General features: G+C 38.5%; 1 protein-coding gene across 5 annotated transcripts in view; it reads right to left on the minus strand.

Moving 5' to 3' along the window:
• Nucleotides 1-21832, minus strand: part of Arhgap24 (Rho GTPase activating protein 24) — a 466818-nt gene that overhangs the window by 43808 nt on the left and 401178 nt on the right. For 4 of the 5 annotated variants that reach the window (XM_070012334.1, XM_070012338.1, XM_070012336.1 and 1 more), the window contains one exon: nucleotides 2699-2906. In XM_070012334.1, the coding sequence (XP_069868435.1) occupies nucleotides 2699-2906 (208 nt within the window). Of the gene's footprint in view, nucleotides 1-2698; nucleotides 2907-15817; nucleotides 16844-21832 lie in introns of those variants that run through there. The other variant, XM_070012337.1, reaches the window with a different exon arrangement.

Here is a 21832-nt window from a genome sequence, read left to right on the forward strand (position 1 = left end):
GTTGTTCCACCCATTCCTCCTTTCCATTCCCCCTCCTCCTACCTAGACCCTGGGCAGGGCTTGTTTTACATTCCTGTCACTCATTTTCTTTAAGTGTACATGTTAATTGTTCAATGGAGTTTAACCATGATAGTTCACACAATGTTTATGCTGAACTTCAATCTGCACTTCATACTGACCATTTTGCTTACTCTCCTTTTCTCCATCCTACCTACCCCTATTAGTCAATAGCTTTCTGTGAGCTTCATTCTGTCACCTTCATTTACAGATGTAACACATTTTAGTATACTTTACCCTCTTAACATATTCTTTTCCTCTTCCATCTCCCTTTAATACCCTCAAGTAGTGCCATGATTAACAATATGTTCTATACATTATATATAGATATATATGGTATATACATATGTATATTTGTTTATCTCTTAGATTATTCTTTAAGTGCATACAAGTGAAAATGTTTGTAGTCTTCCTTATAGTCTGTCTACTGAAAGTATTACGTGAAATATTTTAAACATAAACACATTTGTGAAATGCATATTGGTGAAACTAATTTGAACTTATCAATGTCCAAGGCAGTTGTACACACATATGGAAACTAAAATTCCATTATGGTTTTACCATGTAAAATATGAAACTCAGGCAATTAACTGAAAAGGAGGATTGGACAGAACACTACTTGGAAAAGGTTTTCAAAATAATCTCATCATCCCTTGAGCAATTTTTCTTTTCCAACAGTGTAGCTCACATTATATTACCCCAAATATTTACTTTCTCCTTTTTACTTCACTGCTCATGGATTTAGGTATAACCTCCATCTCCTTTAAAAGAATCAGCATCAAAAAGAAAAATGCATGTTTGTAAATTAGTGTTATAATACTCTTCATAATTATTTATATATTTACCACTTATTATCTGCTTGCCATTACTAATACAACCCCAGAAGAGGATAGACCTCATCTCTCTCTCTCTCCTAGAACAGTGTCTAGTACACATACACACACACACACACACACACACGCACACACACACGCACACACACACACACACACACACACACACACACACACACACACACACACAGAGTTACATGTGAATGCATGGACAAGAAGATTATCTCCAGGAATGACTGTGTATAAGCTGTCCATTTCTATAGATTCATGCCTTAATTTCTATCAAGGAGTAAAGAAGTAAAGTTATTTTTCTGCCCACTATCATCTGAGCTAGCCTGTGGCTTGCTTTTCCCAATAATGTTCAGTGGACGTGGCACTGTGCCAATCTGAGCCTGGTCCTTCATTGATTTTTGCAGCTTCCATTCTGGATGAACTTTTTCTAATAAAAGTTATAATGTATCAATTTATTTTTCCTTTCTAGTACTAGGGCTTGAACTCAGCGGCTCACAGTTGCATGGCCTACTTGTTAACTGCTGGTGCTCTATCAGTTGAGGCACAACTTGAGTCTCGCTTTTTTTTAGCTAATTGGAGATGAAGTTTAACTTTAGTCACAGCTGGCTTTGAACAGATAGTCTCAACGTCTCAGCTTCCTGAGTAAGTAGGATTATATGTGTGAGCCACTGCTGTCCATATATTTTTTAATGATGTTATCTTCAAATAATTGTACAAAGAGGTTTAAGTTAGCGTGTATTTATGTACACAATGCATCTTGGTCAGAGTCAACCTTTCCATCATCCTCCCTTTATATATCAATATTTAATAGTATAAATGTAGTTAAAATTCAATTTATATATTACTAAAATTATATTTATCTTACAATATTTTGTATACAATTTGGAACATAGAAGAATAAAAGAAATAAAACTGAGCATTTCAAAATTTAGTAACCCAGAGATCTCTTGCTATCAATAGCATACAAATATAGAGAGACTTGGAAATACAGAATCCTCAGCTATCACAAAAATAATGCTAACAATTTTCTGAAAAGCACAGGTGCAGATCTGCAAAGAGAGAGTGAGCAGCTCAACGAGACATTAGCTATTCTGGCTAGTTCATCTTAGACACTGCTAGAAGCTCTTGTACACACCAGAGCTGCTCTAAATCACAGCAACCAAAACCAAGTGGTTTAGAGACAGCATATACCTGCTGGATATTGCCAGAAAGCAAAATCTGAAAAAGTTGTTGTTTCACCCCAGAATGTTCACAGTGTTTGCTGAAGATTCCTGGAACAGTCATTAGTCCCAGAAATTGGTTTCTTGGCAACAAATAGCTAAAATAGAAGGTAGTGACATGAGAAGCAGGCAGCCCGGGCAGACCGCAGAAACTATTAGTGAGGGCTGTAAGATTCCTGAGAACTTGCCATTAGAGGTAGAGCAAGGTAAGAGCTTACCCAGCAGTTATGAAGCAATGAGCAAGACTAACAACTAGAGCAACGTGGAATGTAGAAAAACAATTTATGCTTTAAAACATTGACATTTATGATGAAAGAAAAAGAACAAATAATAATGATTTAAGGTGGAGAAAAAAGCATGGAAGGAAAGAACATCTAAAATGCAACATTTTTTAACCTTAACTTAATAGTAACTTAACAATCACCAATGTCTATGAATACTACCCAGTTATTTATAAAAATAATCCCAACGTGTGGTCAAATAATTCATTTTCTAAACAGCTACCAGATCACTGCTTTCCTTCAGCCCAGCCTGAGTTTCTGTATAAAGGATGGTCAGTAAAACCCTGCCATATACCTGTCAAATGATGGCTTCTCTCCACAGTCAAAGGCGTCCTGGAGCTCCTTGACAAGATTAGCCTGGCCTGGAAGTCGAAAGAGACCTTCTTCCTTTAGCCCTCTCTGCCGGATGAAATCCACGCACTGCTCCACCAACATGGGGGCCAGGCGGTTCCCATATCTCTTCTCGTAACGGACAGTGTCTTCTAGTTTCTGCCCAAATATGCCTGGAAAAAATGGGGGATCACAATAGATGTGAGAAATTCATCTCTTCATATTTTGTTTCTTTTGAAACTCAATGTAAAGGAAACCAAAATTGGAATGCTAGGAAGCCCTTGACATTTCTTATTTCACGTTATTACACAATCCAATTCAGTTTGTGTAATTTTTCAGTAGGAAGCATCTACTTTGTGATGAGGGTTGCTCTTATATTCTACATTTTCCTGAAAACCAAATAGTGACACTGAATTTGAGATATCTACTTTGAAGTAAACATCACTATTGTATATGTAATTTGAATTTTGACTTTGCTTCCTTTTCTTTTAGAAAAGAAACTAATTCAAAAACGAAATGCAGACATATCCTGAAGACAATGATCAAACTTTACTTCTGTTACAGTTTTATCATATGTATGGCCCATTTGCATTTTGTTCAAATTCTTCTCATTTCTCTGAAATGTTTTCAATCATGTTATGATGACATGATTGTAGTCAGCAAGTAAAACCAAGAGTTCTTGAATTTTCTTCCATATAACATGTTTCTGACTGTTTGCTCTTCAAAACCTTGAACTTCTAACTTTGAAGTGAAAAATGTGAACATTACAAAAAGGGGGCAGGGTGGGATGTCATGGTGGTTTTCCCTAATAGGCCATTTTAACATTTACTGTCTAACATTTCAGCACACAGAAAGCCAACTGTGAGCCCATGTGTACTACTGACTTTAAAGTACTCACAAACTATGCACTCCATGGTGTATACACCTTGAACTGAGCACTGCCATCACTCTATTCATGAAAATCATTGAGGAAAGAAAATCATTGTGTCAGTATTGGGCAGCAGCTTGGGAAAAAAAATGATTGACTTTTGAGAAAAGTGAAAAGGAGCACCCAATGTACATGTAACTCCAGTGTTCTTAGGTGAAATGAATATCAATAAATGGTTTTAATGATGTAATGAGTTTTATAAAAAGGCAAAGAAAAAATATTATATGCTAAAATTTTGGAAGACTCTAAGATGTCTGGGGACTTGTTTAGCAGCCATTGATTAAGGAAGTGATAAGAATGACAGATGCTTTTGCTTCCCTACTTGTAAAGTAACTTATGTTTGGATTCGGTAATTCAAAACCATAACATTCCATGTAAAAACTTTCTACTCTCTGGGCATCATACCTATAGCCTCGCTATTCAGGAGGCTGTGATCTGAAGACTGCAGTTCAAAGCCAGCTCAGGCAAGAAAGTCTGTGAGATTCTTATCTCTAATTAATCACCCAAAAGCTGGAAATGGAGCTATGGCTCAGTGGTGGTGAACTAGCCTGGCATGTATAAAAGCTAAAGGACAATGCCCATGCCTTGAGTTTAAGACCAGTACTCAACTGAAAGAAAAAAAAAATAAGCAAACAAACAAATTTTCTACCAAAGAGAGTATCTTTAGCTAAGGTAAACAATAACCACAAACAAATAATTCTATACTTGGCATCAAATCTAGCATTAATGGAATTCATATATTCCCTTTAGGAAATTAGTCCAGTCACCCACAATCAATATTCAAGTACAAACAAGACACAAGTAGAAAATAGCATTTTCTTAGGGCAGGACGGTTCATAGCCGTAACAGGTATGGTTAGCTATAGTTTGTAGATTTTCAAGTAAGCGGTGAGTTGTTAATGAAGTGGCAAACATTTATTCATGATATCTACAGCCATTTTACTCTTGCTATCTTTACCTTAGAAGCTGGAAAATTAAACACTTCTCCCTTTCTCCCAGATCCAGGTGGCTAAAGGGCAAAATGCTGACCAAGAAGCCTTATGAGGTTTTTTTTTTGTTTTTTTTTTGGTTGATTTGTTTTGGCTTTTGTAAAAGGAACGGTAGCTGGATTTGGCAATAAATAAAAATAAATTAAAAATAAATTAAAGTAGAAAAAATCATGGCCACATAGGGAGAAATGAAGCTATAGTTGTCAAAAGAAAGACTGTGGTGGCAGTCACAATTGAAATCTACCCCAGATCATCAGTAATGGCTGTCTTATGAGTGCAGGTGGTCCCAATAATGACTTTTAGCGGTGCAGGAATTGGATCTTTTTGCTTTTCCAAGGCCAGAATCATCACTGAAATGTTTGTTTGTAAATTAAATTCAGTTGATAAAGATGTAAAAATTGCACATATGTATGTGGTCCCAAGTAATGTTTTTAATATATGTGCACATGTATATGTAAAATTTACATAAAATTAAATATATTGATTTCATTGATTATTATTTCTTTATGAAAAATCCCTCCATTTAGATTTTTGGAATACACAGTACATTATTACCCAGGGGCATATCAGAACTTCCTGGTCCCATCAAACTATAGCTGAGAATGTACTGATCAATTTCCCTCTATCACTCTCTTTCTCTTTCCTTCTTCAGTGTCTGCAATCTACCTTTGGACTCTTCTATGAAATTAAATTTTAATTTTTTAAATTTACAAAATGGACAAGATCATGGGTATTTGTATTTATTTCAATTAACATGATCTCCAGGGCCATCTGTATGTGGCAGAGGACACGATTTCCTTCTTTTCATGGCTGAATAGTATTCCATTTTTTATATATGTACCACATCTTCTCTATTTATTAATTAGCCACGAGGCACTTAGTTCTTAGTTTGACCACTGATTTTAATTTAAAGCCCTAAACATTAAAGCATTGCTAGTTTGCTAATGAAAGTCCAAGGAAAATAAAAAGGAGATATTCTTGCTTGCTGCTCAAATCTGCTATCAGTATTACAGTGTTTTCTTTCCTTTCTTGTCAATAAATATATGCTCAGCATAGAGAGAATATCCTTTACTTTTGCTCTGCTGATGGAAGCTTTGCTAGCAGGATAAATCCTGGTGCCACTAAAATTATAAGTATTTTCAATGAACATTCACTCTTAGTAAATAGACAAGCCAAAATTAAAGACATCCATTGCATCATAGAACTGAGAAACAAAGCCCATCACAGCCTACATCAGTGTGTCACACTAGTCAAGTGTCAAAAAAATAACAAAAGCAAAAACAAAAACCAGCCAAAACCTTATAGAAGTAGAAAATTCTCCCTCTTGCAAACTGGGACTCAGGGAGGTTGAATGATGTGTTCAAGATTAATTGTTGCACAACAGCAAGAGACAGAAAGGAAGCCCTTGTCTAGTCTTACAGTTTTAAACCTTTTCACATTCCTGAATATTTGTCTTCTTTCTTTTTAATGATCACAATTGTTACAAGTCATAGTTTTCACAACAGCAATCTAAAATATTAGTAAATTCTAAAAGTTCATATAACTTATATGCTTTAAAAATGATAATAGCCAAGCCACCCTTATGTATGCCATGTTAGGGGCATTTCATCTGCATGGTTCTCATTTAAAGATCACAGCATCTGGACTTGGACTTGTGAAAGTGTCTCTCAAAGCACATGTTAAACTAAATGGCAGAGCTAAGGTGTGTGTTTGGTTGTGCTATTTCACATTCTATTTCTCCCTCATTGTACTGTGCACTTGGCACCTTGACATAAAGAGGCACAATGGCTAAATTAGGAACTTGCCACCTGCCGGTTCTTGACCTTAGTTTCTCTCAGCTCTCACTGCATGGAGGTGGGCAGGGCTGCGATGAGGACAAGTATGTTGGAGAGAAAGAACAAAAAGAGGAGGAAACAACTCTGGCATTTAAGTGAACATGTTGCCCAAAGAAGCAATTTCCTTTATGGAAGCCCAATGCTGAGTTAGCAATATAATAAAAACAGAAGAAACATGAAGCACTGGGGCTCCTGGGCTTCATGCCCATAATCCTACCTACTTAGGAGACTGAGTGCTGATGATCAAGATTCGAAGGCAGTCCTGTCTGGACAGCTTGGGAGCCTTTTATCTCCAATTAAATACCCCCCCCCAAAAAAAAGGCTGTGGCTCAAGTGTTTGAGTGCTGGCTTCACACAATTAAGCTCAGGGACAGTTCCCAGGCCAAGTTCAAGCCCCAGCACACACAAACACACACACACACACACACACACACACACACAAGTATTAAGCATATAAATTACATATACATACAGATATATGTATATATATGAATATATGTTAGAAACTCCTGTGGAGTAATGATGTTTTTCTACTATAGAATTGGTCTTGCTAAGAATTAGTAAGAAAAAAAAAATAACAAAACCCCCAAACCATCACAATTTGTGTATACTCTTATTCTGTGGAAATAGACTCTACCAAACATCTCTTCCTTTTAATGATGTTAGCTCTCTGCATAAGAATTTTTTTTTTTTTGATGGGAAGTTACCAATAGCCGGGGATGGGCGGCAGGGGAAGTAGTTTAACAAATACTTTTAAAACATTTTTCTTGGAGGTACCAGTAAAATTTCAAATTTTAAAAGTAACAAAAATGTACCTGCAACTGTTGGTTGACCCCTACCTGGCAGCCTGAGGCAAGAACAGGTTAGTTAGTAGAGCTAATCACCCAGACAAGCCCAGTGAATTTCCATACGACCTGATAAGATCTCCAGCCTTTTGGGGTATCAGGATGCATCCTGCTTACAAGTCCTGGAAGAGCAGTGGTGGGGAGCATCTCAGGAGGTGACTTTGCCTTAGGCTGAGAAAGCAAAAGGTGCATTGATCACCCCTGCAGAGACTATTTCAGCTGGAGTGAGGGATGAGCTTTCTTGGCCCTACCCTCTGTGTGAGGGCCTGCTTTGCTTGTGATACATCCCATAGCTAGAGGCAGCCTGTCAAGTCTGGGAATGTGATCAGAGGAAGGTATTCAAATTGCATCCTTGCTAAAAATAATCAACACAAGTACAAAGCCATGCCTTCTAGAACTTTCTCTGCCCAGTACCTCCTTACCCTTTATGCTCTATTCCACCATGCTGTATCCGCTTGCAAACCACTGACCTTGTATCCCACTAAAATGATATTCTCCTACGCTCACTAACAGCTTCTTCGTAGTTGCCAAATTGTTGAGAGCCATATTTGCTTTTGTGTATTTTGTTGTGCCTCATTCCTTTGAAGTCTCCACAACGACAATAACAGCCACAAAACATGAGTCTCAAAGCTTCTTTCTGACTTCAGCCACTTACATGATTCTTGCCTAGGTGCCCTACTAAGCCTACCATTTTCCTAGTTTAATGGTTGTCTTTAGTCCTACTCTTTCCTCAGCTCTATTTTCACTTAACTTGATATATTTTCTCTGTTGGACTCCATCTAATCTCACAGCATGTCAATTATGGCTGGATTTGCATCTCAGTTTGGGCTATTGTTACCATCCCAGCATTACGAGTGCCCATTAGAGTTCAAAGAGGATTATCTCAAAACATTCTTAAAACTCTAATTTTTAAATTTTAATTTACTTAATATGCTTATTTAGTTTTGGCACTACTGGGGTTTGAACTTCAACTTCCTGCTTCTGCTATGTCTTTAGCTCTTTTGTTCTGGTTATTTTTTTCAGAGAGGGTTTTGCTTTGTGCCCAAGCAATTGTCATATTTATGTTTCTACCGGAGCTGAGATGGCAGACACATGCTACCTTACCTATCTTTTTCTGTGAAATAGGGTTTTGCAATCCCCACACCCCCCAACAGGTTTGCCTCCCAATCTTACCTCTTAAGAAGCTAGAGAATGGGCACAAGTCACAGGAGCTCAGTATAAATAAAACAAGATAAATCTTTTTTTCTCAAAACCCCTTCTTGAAATCTTCATTTTAGTAGCTGTCCCACCTTATCATTGATGTGACATCTGAGCATTAGACTAGATTCTCCCTCCTCCAATGCTCCACTTAGCCACCACCTCGATCACCTTCACATTCCCGCTCACTGCATGAGATGACATAATTGAGGTTTCTTGAAGAATTTTTTGAACACAGAGTTTTTAATGTGGGTACACACTGCCATAGCATTCTTTGCAGTATTTTCAATTGCTCACATCACTCTTCAGCTTCATATCTCACAATGGTGCCCTCCAACTTAAGTTTGCAATCAAAGTCCATTCTATACAGATGGGTCTGTATAGCGATCAATCTGATTACTACCTCTTTAAAAATTCAATGAAACAAATATATTGGTAGCAACATACCAGATCTACTCTCAATGCTGCTGCTTCCTCACAAATAACATGGTTTTAAACTGTACTAACAGCAGATTGTTTGTCAAACAGAGCCTGGCTTATCAGGTCTTTGTGCTTCCTTATAATTGGTATGTGCTGTGTTCACTGGAGGAGGGAATCTTATCTTGCAAGGTTCAACTCAGATCTAGAATAAGTCCTGGCTGACATTCCTCAACCTCAACCCAATCCCAATGGTTTATATGTTTTTCCTTTCCACTTTGCTTTATAATTGTTCATGTAGATGCTGGTCTCTGCTGGAATCGCCCATTAGTCACTGAAAAAGCATTGCACTTTCCCATTTTTGTACTAAGAATTACATTTATCATGATTGCTATAAAATAGGTATCAACAATATTCTATATGTTTATGTATGAGTTTCAGAGAGGTTGCAGTAACAGGAATTTGTCCCAAGTCTAAAAAGACTCAGGCTCACAGATATTGAGTATCCCTTATCTGGCAGGCTGAGGGGTTTTTTATTTTTGGAGTTTTTCATCTTTTGGTATATTCAGATGTAATGAGGTATCTTAATGGTGGATCTCAATTCTAAAAGTGGAATTCATATTGTACACATAGGCTGCATGTAATTTTTTACAATAATTTTCATAATGTGCATGAAACAAAGGTTCAAGGGCAAGAATTTTCTACTTTATAGCAGAATGTCAAGTTTTGGATGTTCAGATTAGTAGTGCTTAATCTGTGCTCTGTTCCACTGGAGGGAAATTGTACAGTTTATATTCCAGGAATGCAGAAAAAGTGAGCAAGACCGAAGTGTTCTATAACATCTGTGGGATAAAAGCATGTATAGAAGCAAACTACTTCACCTCCCCAATTAGAGAAAAGAAATGAATAATTGCACTACAAAATTCACCTCCTTAGTAGTCCTTAGGTGGTGCCATTAAATCAATAAAAAACATAAACACTAAAACATCTTTAAGTTGCTAATATAAAAAAAATGCACTCCTGGTTGTTGCTCTAATTCTTTGCTATTGGTATTACTGAGGATTCTGTCCCTTTATAAATCACATGCTCAGCATTGGGGGGGAGAGGGGGGGAGATGACTTCCTTTACTTTTCCTTTGCTGAGGAAGCTCTCTCTGCTAGCAGGATAAATCCCAGAGCCCCCAAGATTATAAATATCTTCAATGAACATTCACTCTTAGTAAATTGACAAGTCAAAATTAGAGACATCTATTTTAGTATAGAACTAAGAAACTGTTGTAAGGTAAATTATCAGAGAAGCCATATTTTTAAGGATCAAGTCTTGGAGTCTTTATTACACAGTTAGCAGTCTGCAGGCAGCCAGTTGTTACAAAGGCCTGCAGCCCACAAATACACTTAACACAGCTAGGAAACAGGCCAGAGAGGAAAGAAAGAACAAAACCAATACCAACAAGCCAATTCAGCTCCAAAGGAGAGCTGAATCGGGACACCATGGTGAAATGAGATGAGCCAGAAGACAGGACACAGGACAGGAACACAGAGACCCGTGGCTTGGCATAATGTAGCCTATGTTCCTCCAGGCCTAAATAGGGTCAGGGCAGGAGGGGAGGGTCACAGGACACTCCCAGGAACTGGATTGACAGGTCCAGTAGCCTATCAGCCAAGTGCCTGCCCCTGTTTCCAGGGTTCTGGGCACACCCATCACCTGGGAGGCAGGGGAGTCACCTTCCCCCAGCATGAAGACTAGATACCAGACCCTACTATTCACCATGTGGCCAATGTGGTGCTGGCCAGATCTGACCTCCCTACTTCAAACAAGGCCAGTCAAAGCCTACTTCAGTCTATCACCTGCTGGATTTTCTTTCTTTCTTTCTTTCTTTCTTTCTTTCTTTCTTTCTTTCTTTCTTTCTTTCTTTCTTTCTTTCTTTCTTTCTTTCTTTCTTTCTTTTCCTCTTCTTCTTCTTTTTTTTTTTTTTTTGTTGGTGGTAGTGGGGCCTGAACTCTGGGCCTGGATGCTGTCCCTCAGCTCTTCAGCTCAAGGCTAGCGCTCTACCACTTGAGCCACAGTACCACTTCCAGCTTTTTCTGCTTATGTGGTGCTGAGGAATCGAACCCAGGGCCTCATGCATGCAAGGCAAGCACACTACCACTGAGCCACCTTCCCAGTCCCCCCATCACCAGCTTTCTAAGTGTTGAAAGCAAAACACAACAAAAACAGAAACGCACCTTATACAAATAGAAAATCTTTCCTCTAAGAAGTTAATGAGTCACAGTAATCAGGGAAGGGTGAGTAGGACATTGATTCTTTCATAGTCCAAATGGGGAATGAAGTGGGAAAACAGAAGCTTGGGAAAATGGAGGAAGTAAGCCAAGTGGCTTATGTCTTAGACCAGCTGAGCATTTGTGGAATAACTTACATAAAGGTGTCATACCACAAAGTTTACATACATACATTCCTTATTTGACATCTATAGACTTTAAGAGAATCTTTCTTTTCTCTTCTTCAAACAGAATGCCAGACTTAAAGATACTGGGTGACCATTAAAAGGCCACAAGTCTACAAAACAGTAGATGTGATTTACAGATACAGGTATTTCTGATGCTAAATTTCTTCCTTTTTCCACCAAGTTATGTTAACTTGATTTAGACATTTTTGTAGATGGTTGCTTAAGACCATGTAGGAGAAAATCTGATCTCACAGAATTCAGGCAAATTAGTGCCTTCTAGATCAACTTGTCAGAAACCTTTCATTCAAGGGCACCTAGGGCTCCATAAAAATTTTGCTGTAAGTTATTATTTACTAATGTGTCATTATTCCCAAGTAGTTTGTGGATTCATACATTGTGGCAACCTGTTTTGTTTACCTTCTTATCTAAGTTGAAAGAGGCCCCATACAATATTGGTTTATGAACTAATGAGCTTTTTATAATACTATTAAAAGTATATGAAATATAAACTGCAGTAGTATTGTGTTGATTAAATCTATTATCATAAGTGAAATTATAACATAAACAACATCCAATCAATATTAAAGAAAATATTGACTTTACCTACTACCACTATTAAACCATCCTATTTGAATTTTTCATTGCCTAAGGGTTAACAGTAAAAGATAAAGAGCAATACCATAATTCACTAGACTCAAGCACTCTTGAATCAATGATTAAACAGACCTCTCTATACTTCACTTTGGGAAGAAATGTGTGTGTGTGTGTGTGTGTGTGTGTGTGTATCTGTGTCTCTGTGTGTGGTATCTTATTTAATGGATATTGTAAAGATACAGTGGCCAAGACACAATATACATTCACCAGGAAGTCTATTAAGTAAACAGCACTATCAGTGAGCAGAGAAGGCTTGGTGGAAAAAAAAATGGGGGTCCACAATGACTTGGACAAGGACAATTCAGAAGAAACCTTCATAGTCCAGGGGATCCAGGTAGCATGGGACAGCTCCTTAGGTGTACTTAGGGCAAGAGTAGATGAGTCAGGAGAACTGTGGATTTTTACTCTTGTCATAGTTGGAGTTGGTCCCAAGGCACTGATAATTACAACAAAGTAGGGCATACTCTTTATAAACAATAAGGACTCACATACAGATTTTGAGCTGAGGAATGTTGCTTGGCAGTATATTTCAGGAATACAGCTTGAGCAATGGCTTACCAAATGAACTGTGTGTTGTAGGAGTTTGTGAACAATGTTGGTGGTGAACAGAAGTGAGGTTGATTGTCATATTGAGTAGCTGTTACTTAGGTTAATGTAAGTTGTAGGAAAGAAACAATTAAGTCTATAGAGATGGAAAAGAAATAGGCTCTAAATAGATAAGAAAGAACAAGGCAGTGTGGGTGACCACCAAGTAGAGACTATATGAAGAAGCTGCTGAGGAATGGATGATCACTTATCTACAACTCAAGGGGAACATAAGATAAAGCCAGAGTTTAAAACTGTAGTTTCCTGGAATCAAATATTAGTATTACAATAAATATATACTATAGGGCTGAGAAGATGGCTCAGTGGTAGAGTGCTTGCCTTGCATGCATGAGGTCCTGAGTTCGATTCCTTAGCACCACATAAGCAAAAAGAAAAATGCCGGAAGTGGTGCTGTGGCTCAAGTGGTAGAGCGCTAGCCTTGAGCTGAAGAGCTGAGGGACAGCACCCAGGCCCAGAGTTCAGGCCCCACGACCGGACCTCCCCCCAAAAAACCAACAATAAATATATACTATAATCTTTCTCACTAGAACATAAATCTAAGATAACCATAATACTTGCCTCCTAACCACCTGCCTAATAAATGTTTCTCAGTATCTAGGATTTGTAAAGCACTTGGCAAACATTTTCAAGGACCTTAATTAGTAGCGTACAAAGGAAGGGAGAGAAAAGGGCAGAGAAAGGACAGAAGATTCTGGAAGAAAGGCCCTCTGAGAAGTGGGTCTCAGCATGTACAACACAGCATGTAAGTCCTACTCTGCCTCAGCTTCTGGAAACTTCTCAATGCCACCCTGTATTTGATAAGCATTTCTAAAACTACTAGAAGCATGCTTAGTTTCTTCTTTTGTTGATCTACCCCTGAGAGCAGTGCATATATACATATGTGTGTGAGTGTGCAGCATGTGTGTGTGAGCCTGCAGCATGTGTGTGTGTGTGTGTGCGCGTGCACACGCGTATGTACAGTGGATCAAGAAAAACAGCTATGTCAGTATTTTTCCCTTTTGGATGCTTTTCTTAATGACTTAAGCTGACATAGAAGTTTCTCAGAAAGCACTGGAAACACTTGAGCCTAAGGAGATTTAGAAAAGAAAAGAAGAAGAAGAAGAAGAAGAAGAAGAGAGAGAGAGAAGAGAGAGAGAGAGAGAGAGAGAGAGAGAGAGAGAGAGAGAGAGAGAGAGAGAGAGAGAGAGAGAGAGAGAGAGAGAGAGAGAGAGAGAGAGAGAGTTTTCCCAAGGTGATATGCTTTGGAAAGAGGATTGTGAAGGAAGTTCATTCTTTTCACTTCAAACTTTCAACAAAATGCACAGAGCCTGTTCTTCTCGCTGCCTGCTGCCGCCGCCATGACAATGACAGCAGCACAGAAGAGCCACAACAGCTGGGCACCTTTATCCCCAAACCCCTGACTGCACAATGGTGGCCACAGAGTTAAGAGACCAGACAGACAAGAAGCTGCATGCTTCCTACCTCTCCTCCCTTTTCTTGTTTGGAAGGCAAGCATAATGTAGCTTTGTAAAGGAAACATTTCTTAATTTTCCTTGACTCAAACACTGAGCAGACTCCCAACTATAAGACTTTGGAAGAGAACACTTCCACAGCCCCCAGAAGATGCTGGGTGGAAGCTCTGTCCTATGCATGCTTTGCACCTGCCTGCTTGTGGTGTTTTTCTTCTGGGGTACTGCCTTCCCCTCTTGATATTTAAGAGGAAAAGATGAGATCAGAAGAGCAGCCTATTTCTGGACTTTTCTGCATGGCTATGTACATTTCCTTTTGGAGGAGAAAAAGTTTGAAAGGTTAAAAAATTGCCCTTGCTCTGGCCTTCAAAAAATATTAACAACTCCCTAAAATACCTCATATTATTGCTAAGAGGTAGGGGAAGAAGAAAAAAGCAAGGGAAATGTCTTTTAAGCAGTTAGTCCTTGAGCGTCTTTCAATTTCTGTTGCTGTTCTTTTCTCTATCAATGATGTAATCTGACAGTATCCATGATATCACCATAGATCTATAAATTATGAGATAAATTTATGCACCTCACACTTAATTTTCTTGTGGTTGAGATAGAATATAAGATAATACCTGTGCTGCTAATATATCATAACAGTCTTAGCTTATATTTTTGTGACTCAAACCACAATTAGAAAAGGATTTATTATTCCCACATATTTGTGCACTTGATTTTTCTTATTTTGTTTTCTTTTCATTATTTGTTAGTTCCAAAATAAGAGATGCTAACAGAAACACGGCAGATCAAGTAAAATAGAGACAGGTATAATCCTAGGTACCATTCAATCCAGCTCTGAACTAAATTATTGCCTCACTATACACGATGTTAAGATTATGATTTAGTTTGTACTTAAACAGCCATTCCACTTACTTATCCTTATTTTAAAGTACTTTTATGCAAAAGAGTATTTAAAAGTATTCTTGTACATAAGCTTTTCTGAAAACATTTCATTTTCCTTAGGATGCAACCTTTAGCTTTCCCCAAAGAAGTCAAATTCAGAAATGTCTTTAGTTTCTTTGACTGAACATAACTTGTTATATGTTTTTCTACTTCCTGTTCTTTGCACTTTCTCAAAGCCATGCTCTGATTTATTTGCAAAATCAAGATGATTGCAATTCTTAGCCAATGCTAATAAGGATAGCTGAAATACTCCTGAGGAGTCACCATAGATAATCTGATTATCAAAAATTTTCTCAGTAAGGGAAGTGAAGCACTAAGAGCCAGACCCAAATACAAAGTGGGTGGGACACAGAACATGTATTTGTGAGGGACTGTTGTCAAGGAATCAGAAAAGAGATACTCAATGTGGGTCTGGAAAGGACCCAAGAGAGCTTGGCCCCTCCTTACTGGGTGGTCTGCCCAGTTTGCCCACCTCCCTGTGAGTCCCACATGGTCCTCCAGTATCCTGGTGGTCCAACAGCACTACCATTTCCTGAAACCCACCTTCATTATTGCCAGACAATAACGAACAGATCAATAAACACCATGAAAATTCAGTATGTACAGAGACATACCCAATACACTGGTGAATAGCTCCCACCTCTTCCTTTCTAAACTCCCACTTAATCCAAGCAGAAACCCATTTTTAAAGGCATCAAATATATGTCTGTATACACACACACACATATATGGATGTGTTTATAAAAAGGACATTGGCATATCATCTACCTACCTTTCCGAAAACTAAAGCACCTTTTGATTCTTCGGTATGTTGTTTTAGGAATGAAAGGAGTTGATGCTAAGGCCCCTGAGGGGCGTCCCCCAGAATTTCGATCTTCAGGCATCATACAGGCCCCAAGTTCTCACCCCAGTCAGTCCTGTTCAGGCTTCTTTAAAACCTGCCTCTGTGCAGAACTCCACAGACACTCCTTTGCATGTTTGTTTATTTGTGAGGATTGAAGTGCTGATTACTAGAACACCAAGGTTTTAATGATCCAGGTCTTGGCTCAAGGGTAAGTTACCAATTCTCACTGAGTCATTTCTGGGGTAAAAGAAATCTCCTTCCTTTAGTTTTCTCTAATCCAAGGAGTTTTTTAGGTATTCTTTTTTCTCTTTCTTTTCTTTTCTTTTTTTTTTTTTTAAGAATTTGGAGACATTTCAAAATGTCACAGAAAAGTACTGCAGCAAGCAAGCTTCACCTCTTATTTGATCAGCAGGAATTGTTTAGTTTGGTTTTGTTTTATTAAGAACTATCTTCTCAGCTGGACTGAAATTCCTTTGGGGAAGTCAGCAAATAGGAGGGGAGAGGAACAATGAGCAAAAAACCCCTCTGGAACACTTCAGGACAATCCTTGATGGCTCCTTTCATCTGAGCAAAAGGGCAGTAAAACCATGGCACCTTCTCCAGAAAGCTGCAATGTTTCAGTGCATGACAGATTCCTTGCAAAAGAACTCTCCTGCTCCTTTTACAGCGCCCCTCAGCCTTTGATGGTCTCTGCGGGGCTTTTTCCTTCCGGCTTGCAACTCCCCCAAGGAATCACCTCGTCGGAATAGTCCAACGCCTACTCCCGGAGGCTGTGCTGGGAGGAGGCTCTGGGTTTTGCAGGAGCTTCTCTCCTCCTCCTCCTCCTCCTCCTGTCTGCTTCTGCGCCCCTTTTCTCAATGAGAGCTGGGCGGGAGCTGGCAGGGCTGTGGCTAGCCTCACAGCTGTGGTGGTTGCTGCTGCTGCGGCTGGGCTGCCTTCAGTGCCTGCTGGTCACAGGCAGCAGGTGCAGTCACAACATGAGGGGAGGAGGGAAAGCCATGCCGCACTGTGAGTCCCTTCCCTCTTGTTTTGACTTTGCATTGACCTTGGATCTCTAGTCTGGTGTAGCACCTTTACAGCTGGCTGGCTCAACTCTCCTCCCCTCCCCCATTCCCTCCCTGAAATTACACAGCACCAAACTACTTGGGGGGGGGGGGAGGGAGACTTCAGCCCCCCCATACTTTCTCTCTTTGTACACAGATTGATTTTTTATTTTCCAAATATTGTGCAAACGATTCAATCCATCAGTACATGCCATGTCAATGTACCTATCCTTAAAAACACATATCTTTCATAGATAGGTATATATGTGTCTATAAAATTTTAAAAAAGCAAACATATTAGCAGGGTCTACAGGTATCATTGCAAGAAATCAATTTATGCATGTATGTATTGCTGTACATACATATTTATTTCACTGGCTATTGTCTAATAATTTGACATTGAACATTTCCCCCATATTCCTGCATGAAGCTTCTCTACTCCAGGACCCCCACCCCCTCCATGTCCTCCAACCCTTTCAGTCTTCCTCACTAAATAATTTACTCACTGGGTTAATCATTCATCTACCCGGCTGTTCCACAGTAGATTTGGAATGCTAGTGTTTTAACCCGAACTGACCTCCATGGCCTCTCTCTCCTTTTCAGCCTTTTAGAAGGGCCTGCACAAAACTGTGACAAGTGTTAAGAAGGTCCTTCCATTCCCATCATCTGACCAGCGGGCTGGTCAGGTAACGCTGTCACCGAACAGACCCTGGTGAGTTGTTTCTGTTCCAAGGTGCAGATTTTGCCTTTACCTGTGGTCTCACAGCTTGCTGTTAAGAAGAGCAAGTCACCCAGTCTAAGCCAGCACTACCAAGATAGAGGAGATGCTCAGAAAGAGCATCTGAGCCAACTGGAAATTTACTGACCTGTATACTGATCTGGAGGGAGATGGCTCACCACGGGACTTTAGAAGTGGGAAGTTAAAGAAAACTTGTCCAGTTTTCTTATTTTATAAGTAAGAAAACTAAATGTGAGAGAAGGTGAGTCATCTATGCAAGATCACATATCTGGCCTCAAACTGAGGCTAAATCACATCGATTCTGTACCATGGTATCAAACCTGGCTTGTTAGGGCCAATAGGTATTCATTGTGAATAGAATTGCTATTGTCTTGCTGGATCTCTGACTGGATCTTTTCATGAAGAAAGGAACTACACACACACACACACACACACACACACACACACACACACACACACACACACACACACACACACACACACACACACACACACACACACACACACACACACACACACACACACCTAATGAAAAACAATAGATTCCTACTCTACTCATCCTAGTCTGGGTACCTCCATGAAAATACACACACACACACACACACACACACACACACACACACACACACACACACACACACACACACACACACACACACACACACACCTAATGAAAAACAATAGATTCCTACTCTACTCATCCTAGTCTGGGTACCTCCATGAAAATTTCCTCAAAAAATAATTGGAAAGAAAGCCAGTGAAAACAAACCAGTGAACACAAGGAAGAAAAAAATGAAACTAATCTCCAGCAAAACTAAAAACAAAATGTTGTGACAATCCAATTTCACATTTTATTTATTTATTTAGTTAGTTATTTGGTGCCAGTCCTGGGCCTTGAAGGCACTGGCCCTGAGCTACTTTTGCTCAAGGCTAATATTCTACCACTTGAGCCACAGCTTGGTGTCTGGCTTTTTGGTGTTAAATTGGAGATAAGGGTCTCACAGACTTTCCTGCCCAGGCTGGCTTTGAACCAGGACCCTCAGATCTCAGCTTCCTGCATAGCTAGGATTATAAGCTTGACAAGCACTCAGTTTCACATTTCATTTTTAAAGAGACAGTGTGCCTTTAAGCCTTGTTCACAGGGAAATACCTGATTATGGATGTTTTTACACTGATTACAAGGTTGTGATATATAGCGTCAATATCAAGGTTTGTTTTCAAGCGTAAATTTTGCACTTCCATTTATTATTTTCTCCCATTTGAACATTTGTTATAAATATTTGTTATTTTAATGAAAAGTTTTATGTTTTATGATTTTGTTTTCATTACACAGTTGTTAATTTTAGGCAAGTGAAATGCTAGGCTATTACAATGTCCAAGAGGAAGAAATTTAGCAGGCATATGCAACCTAAACAAAAATAAGATTAAATACCTACAAATTTAAGTTTATAAAAACACAAATTATGCCACATCCACAGAATTTGCCAGCTCTGTAATAGATATCTTTCTAATGTAACCAAATGTGGTATACTCTAAAGTTTAGACAGATAGGTCAGCATCTCCTCCAAACACCTTAACAGAAGGTATTTAAGCAGTAACCTCGGCTGTCTTTGAGTAGTCGGAAGGAAGATGGAAAGGAAGACATCTTTGTATAGGAATGATATGTTCTGGGGTTCATAACTAAGACAGGAAGGGAAGTATGTTCTCATATGGAAGGCCCTGACGTCAACCTGTGTACTTTAACAGTTTTGTTGATTTATAATTCATATGCCTCAGACTCCACTCATTTAAAGTGTATCATTCAGTTTTTTAAAAGAATATTCACTTAGTATATGTGGAACCAGTTCTAGAACATTTCCATCATCTCAAAAGGCAATTGTATATATTTTCGTTATCTTTCTCCTGTACTCCAACTCTCTGTGGTAACCCTACACAATCACTAATCTATTCTCAGACTCTATAGATGCCTGTGTTCTATACTTTCCTATGGATGGAATCACTTAATGTATGGAATTTTGTGACTGGCTTCTTTTACTTAATATAATGTTCTTAAGACTCATGCATGACGCAGCATGGATTAGTGCTTTTTTTCTTATGGCGAACAAAAATTCACTCTATGGATGTTCAGGCATTTATCACATAATAATAGAGAAAGGTTCTCAGAAACAAGTTGCTAGGCAATTTACAGAGTATTCACAAAGTAAGATGGCTCTGATGTCCCTAGGTGAACATACCTTATAGAACCACTCTTATGGGATGCAGTTGTCATTGACCAAAATTTTATTATATGGCACATGACTATGCTATGCATAGTTCATCCATGGATAGAAATTTGGTTTGTTTTTACTTTTGGGGGGGGATCTTTTCGAGCTGTCAACTCATCTATTTTTGAATAATTGAAAATTTTGCATTAATATGCTAAAGTCTATGCTATTGATAAGGCGTGAACTTGTAACTGAGGACTTTTTATTTTTATTTATTTTTATTTTAAAGGTGAGGAACAGAGGGGTTGCAGTTAAGTTAGGTCAGGAGTACGTTTCTTTTTGAACACTGTCACCTCTTTCTTCATTTTCTCCCAGGTTTCTTTTCCTTCTCAACTCCCCTCCCCTATATAGTCATTTTCAACATAGTATCTAGTGAGTATCACTGATGCATTTGTTCACCCTTTGTCCCCTTCATTTCTATGCTTCGCTTTACCCTTCCCCAAACAGACAGACTTACATAGAAGACAAAAAGTACAGAAATCAAAAACAGCCACCCGAGGGAAAAACACAAAAAGTAAAATAATACAAAAAACTCATTTTTTTTCTTGGAGTTCATTTTGATAAAAATCATTTTATATGATTTTATGGACATATTGAGCCTTTGTGATGTTCTCCTAAGAATATCCTCGTTTGGATTTTATTGCCACGCCAGGAATAATCGATTAGACTATTGTGCTATAAAACAGGAAAAGTTCAAAGGTTTTCTTCCTGGTTCTGTGCTCATGGTGTGACAGGGCAAGTTATTCATCTAACCTGGGTCTAAGTGAGCTATCACACAGAATATGGAACACAACTACAACATAGCTTAAAATTATTCCAAATCAGTGGAAAACTACTGCCTAAAGGAATATTAAGTGGAATCTTAATTTACAATATCAAGCAGTTTTTCAGCTACATAAATTTATTGTTCAAAACTTATTGAAACATTTCTATAAAATTCAATCCATGAGCATAGAATTAATGAATATGAAATAAACATTGGAAGCCCTAGATTATGCATGACAGAATATAGTACCAACCTGAAAGCTGACCCTGACAAAGTCATTCTTTTACTCCATGGAATCACAAAAGAGTTCTTGAAAATTAAATAAGTGCTTTAAAAGCTTTCTGGTAATCTGCTAACCCTCTCCAATTCAAGGACAGAAAGAGAAGTTTTAGTCTTTGAAGCATTTTTTTCTATTAACAGTGCTAAAATATATTTCCTGGAAAATAAATCTGAAGTATGTATTTGTAAAAACGCCAAGTATATTGTCCAGGATAAAGGATATAAACTAGTCACTGTAAACTATTAATAAGAATTCCTATTCAGTTCTAGATTGACAGATTCATATATAGCTCTTCCTAATCTCACTAGAATTCCACTGAAAATTCTGGGCTACCCGTAGCCCCTGATATTTGGAGACATGGGTTGGATTTTGTTCATTTTTTTTCTTGATTAAAGAACAGAAGAGGTAGGAAGGGGAGAAGAAATAACACACTTGATGGAAATAATTCCTTGACAAAAACACTTGGATCAGCAGATAGTAAGGCACCTCCTGAATTCAGGAGGCCCAGGAATTTGATGACAAGGGGGGAGAAAAATGAAGCTGTTTTTACAGGAACTTTGAAAAGTCACATTCTCATGTCCTTGGCACTGAAGGTAGCAAACTCAAACTGGACAAGTGCATGGTGTTCATTTATGCCAGAGCAATCTCATGGTAAGGCACTAAAGTGGGCCTTCAGCTCGTTACGCTTTTCAAATGTTTCATGTAGTCATTTATCATTGTATGCTTTGAATAGGGTAGCAAAATACATGGGCATGCAAATTAAAATGCAGTGACAATATCACTTACTATATCAGTAATTAGCCTGGTATAATATTACAAACCAGATTGTTACTCAGCAAGCTGGGATAGAT

The sequence above is a fragment of the Dipodomys merriami genome, unplaced genomic scaffold (genome assembly GCF_024711535.1).
Source record: "Dipodomys merriami isolate MVZ:Mamm:240054 unplaced genomic scaffold, mDipMer1.0.p SCAF_9, whole genome shotgun sequence".
Taxonomy (NCBI): domain Eukaryota; kingdom Metazoa; phylum Chordata; class Mammalia; order Rodentia; family Heteromyidae; genus Dipodomys; species Dipodomys merriami.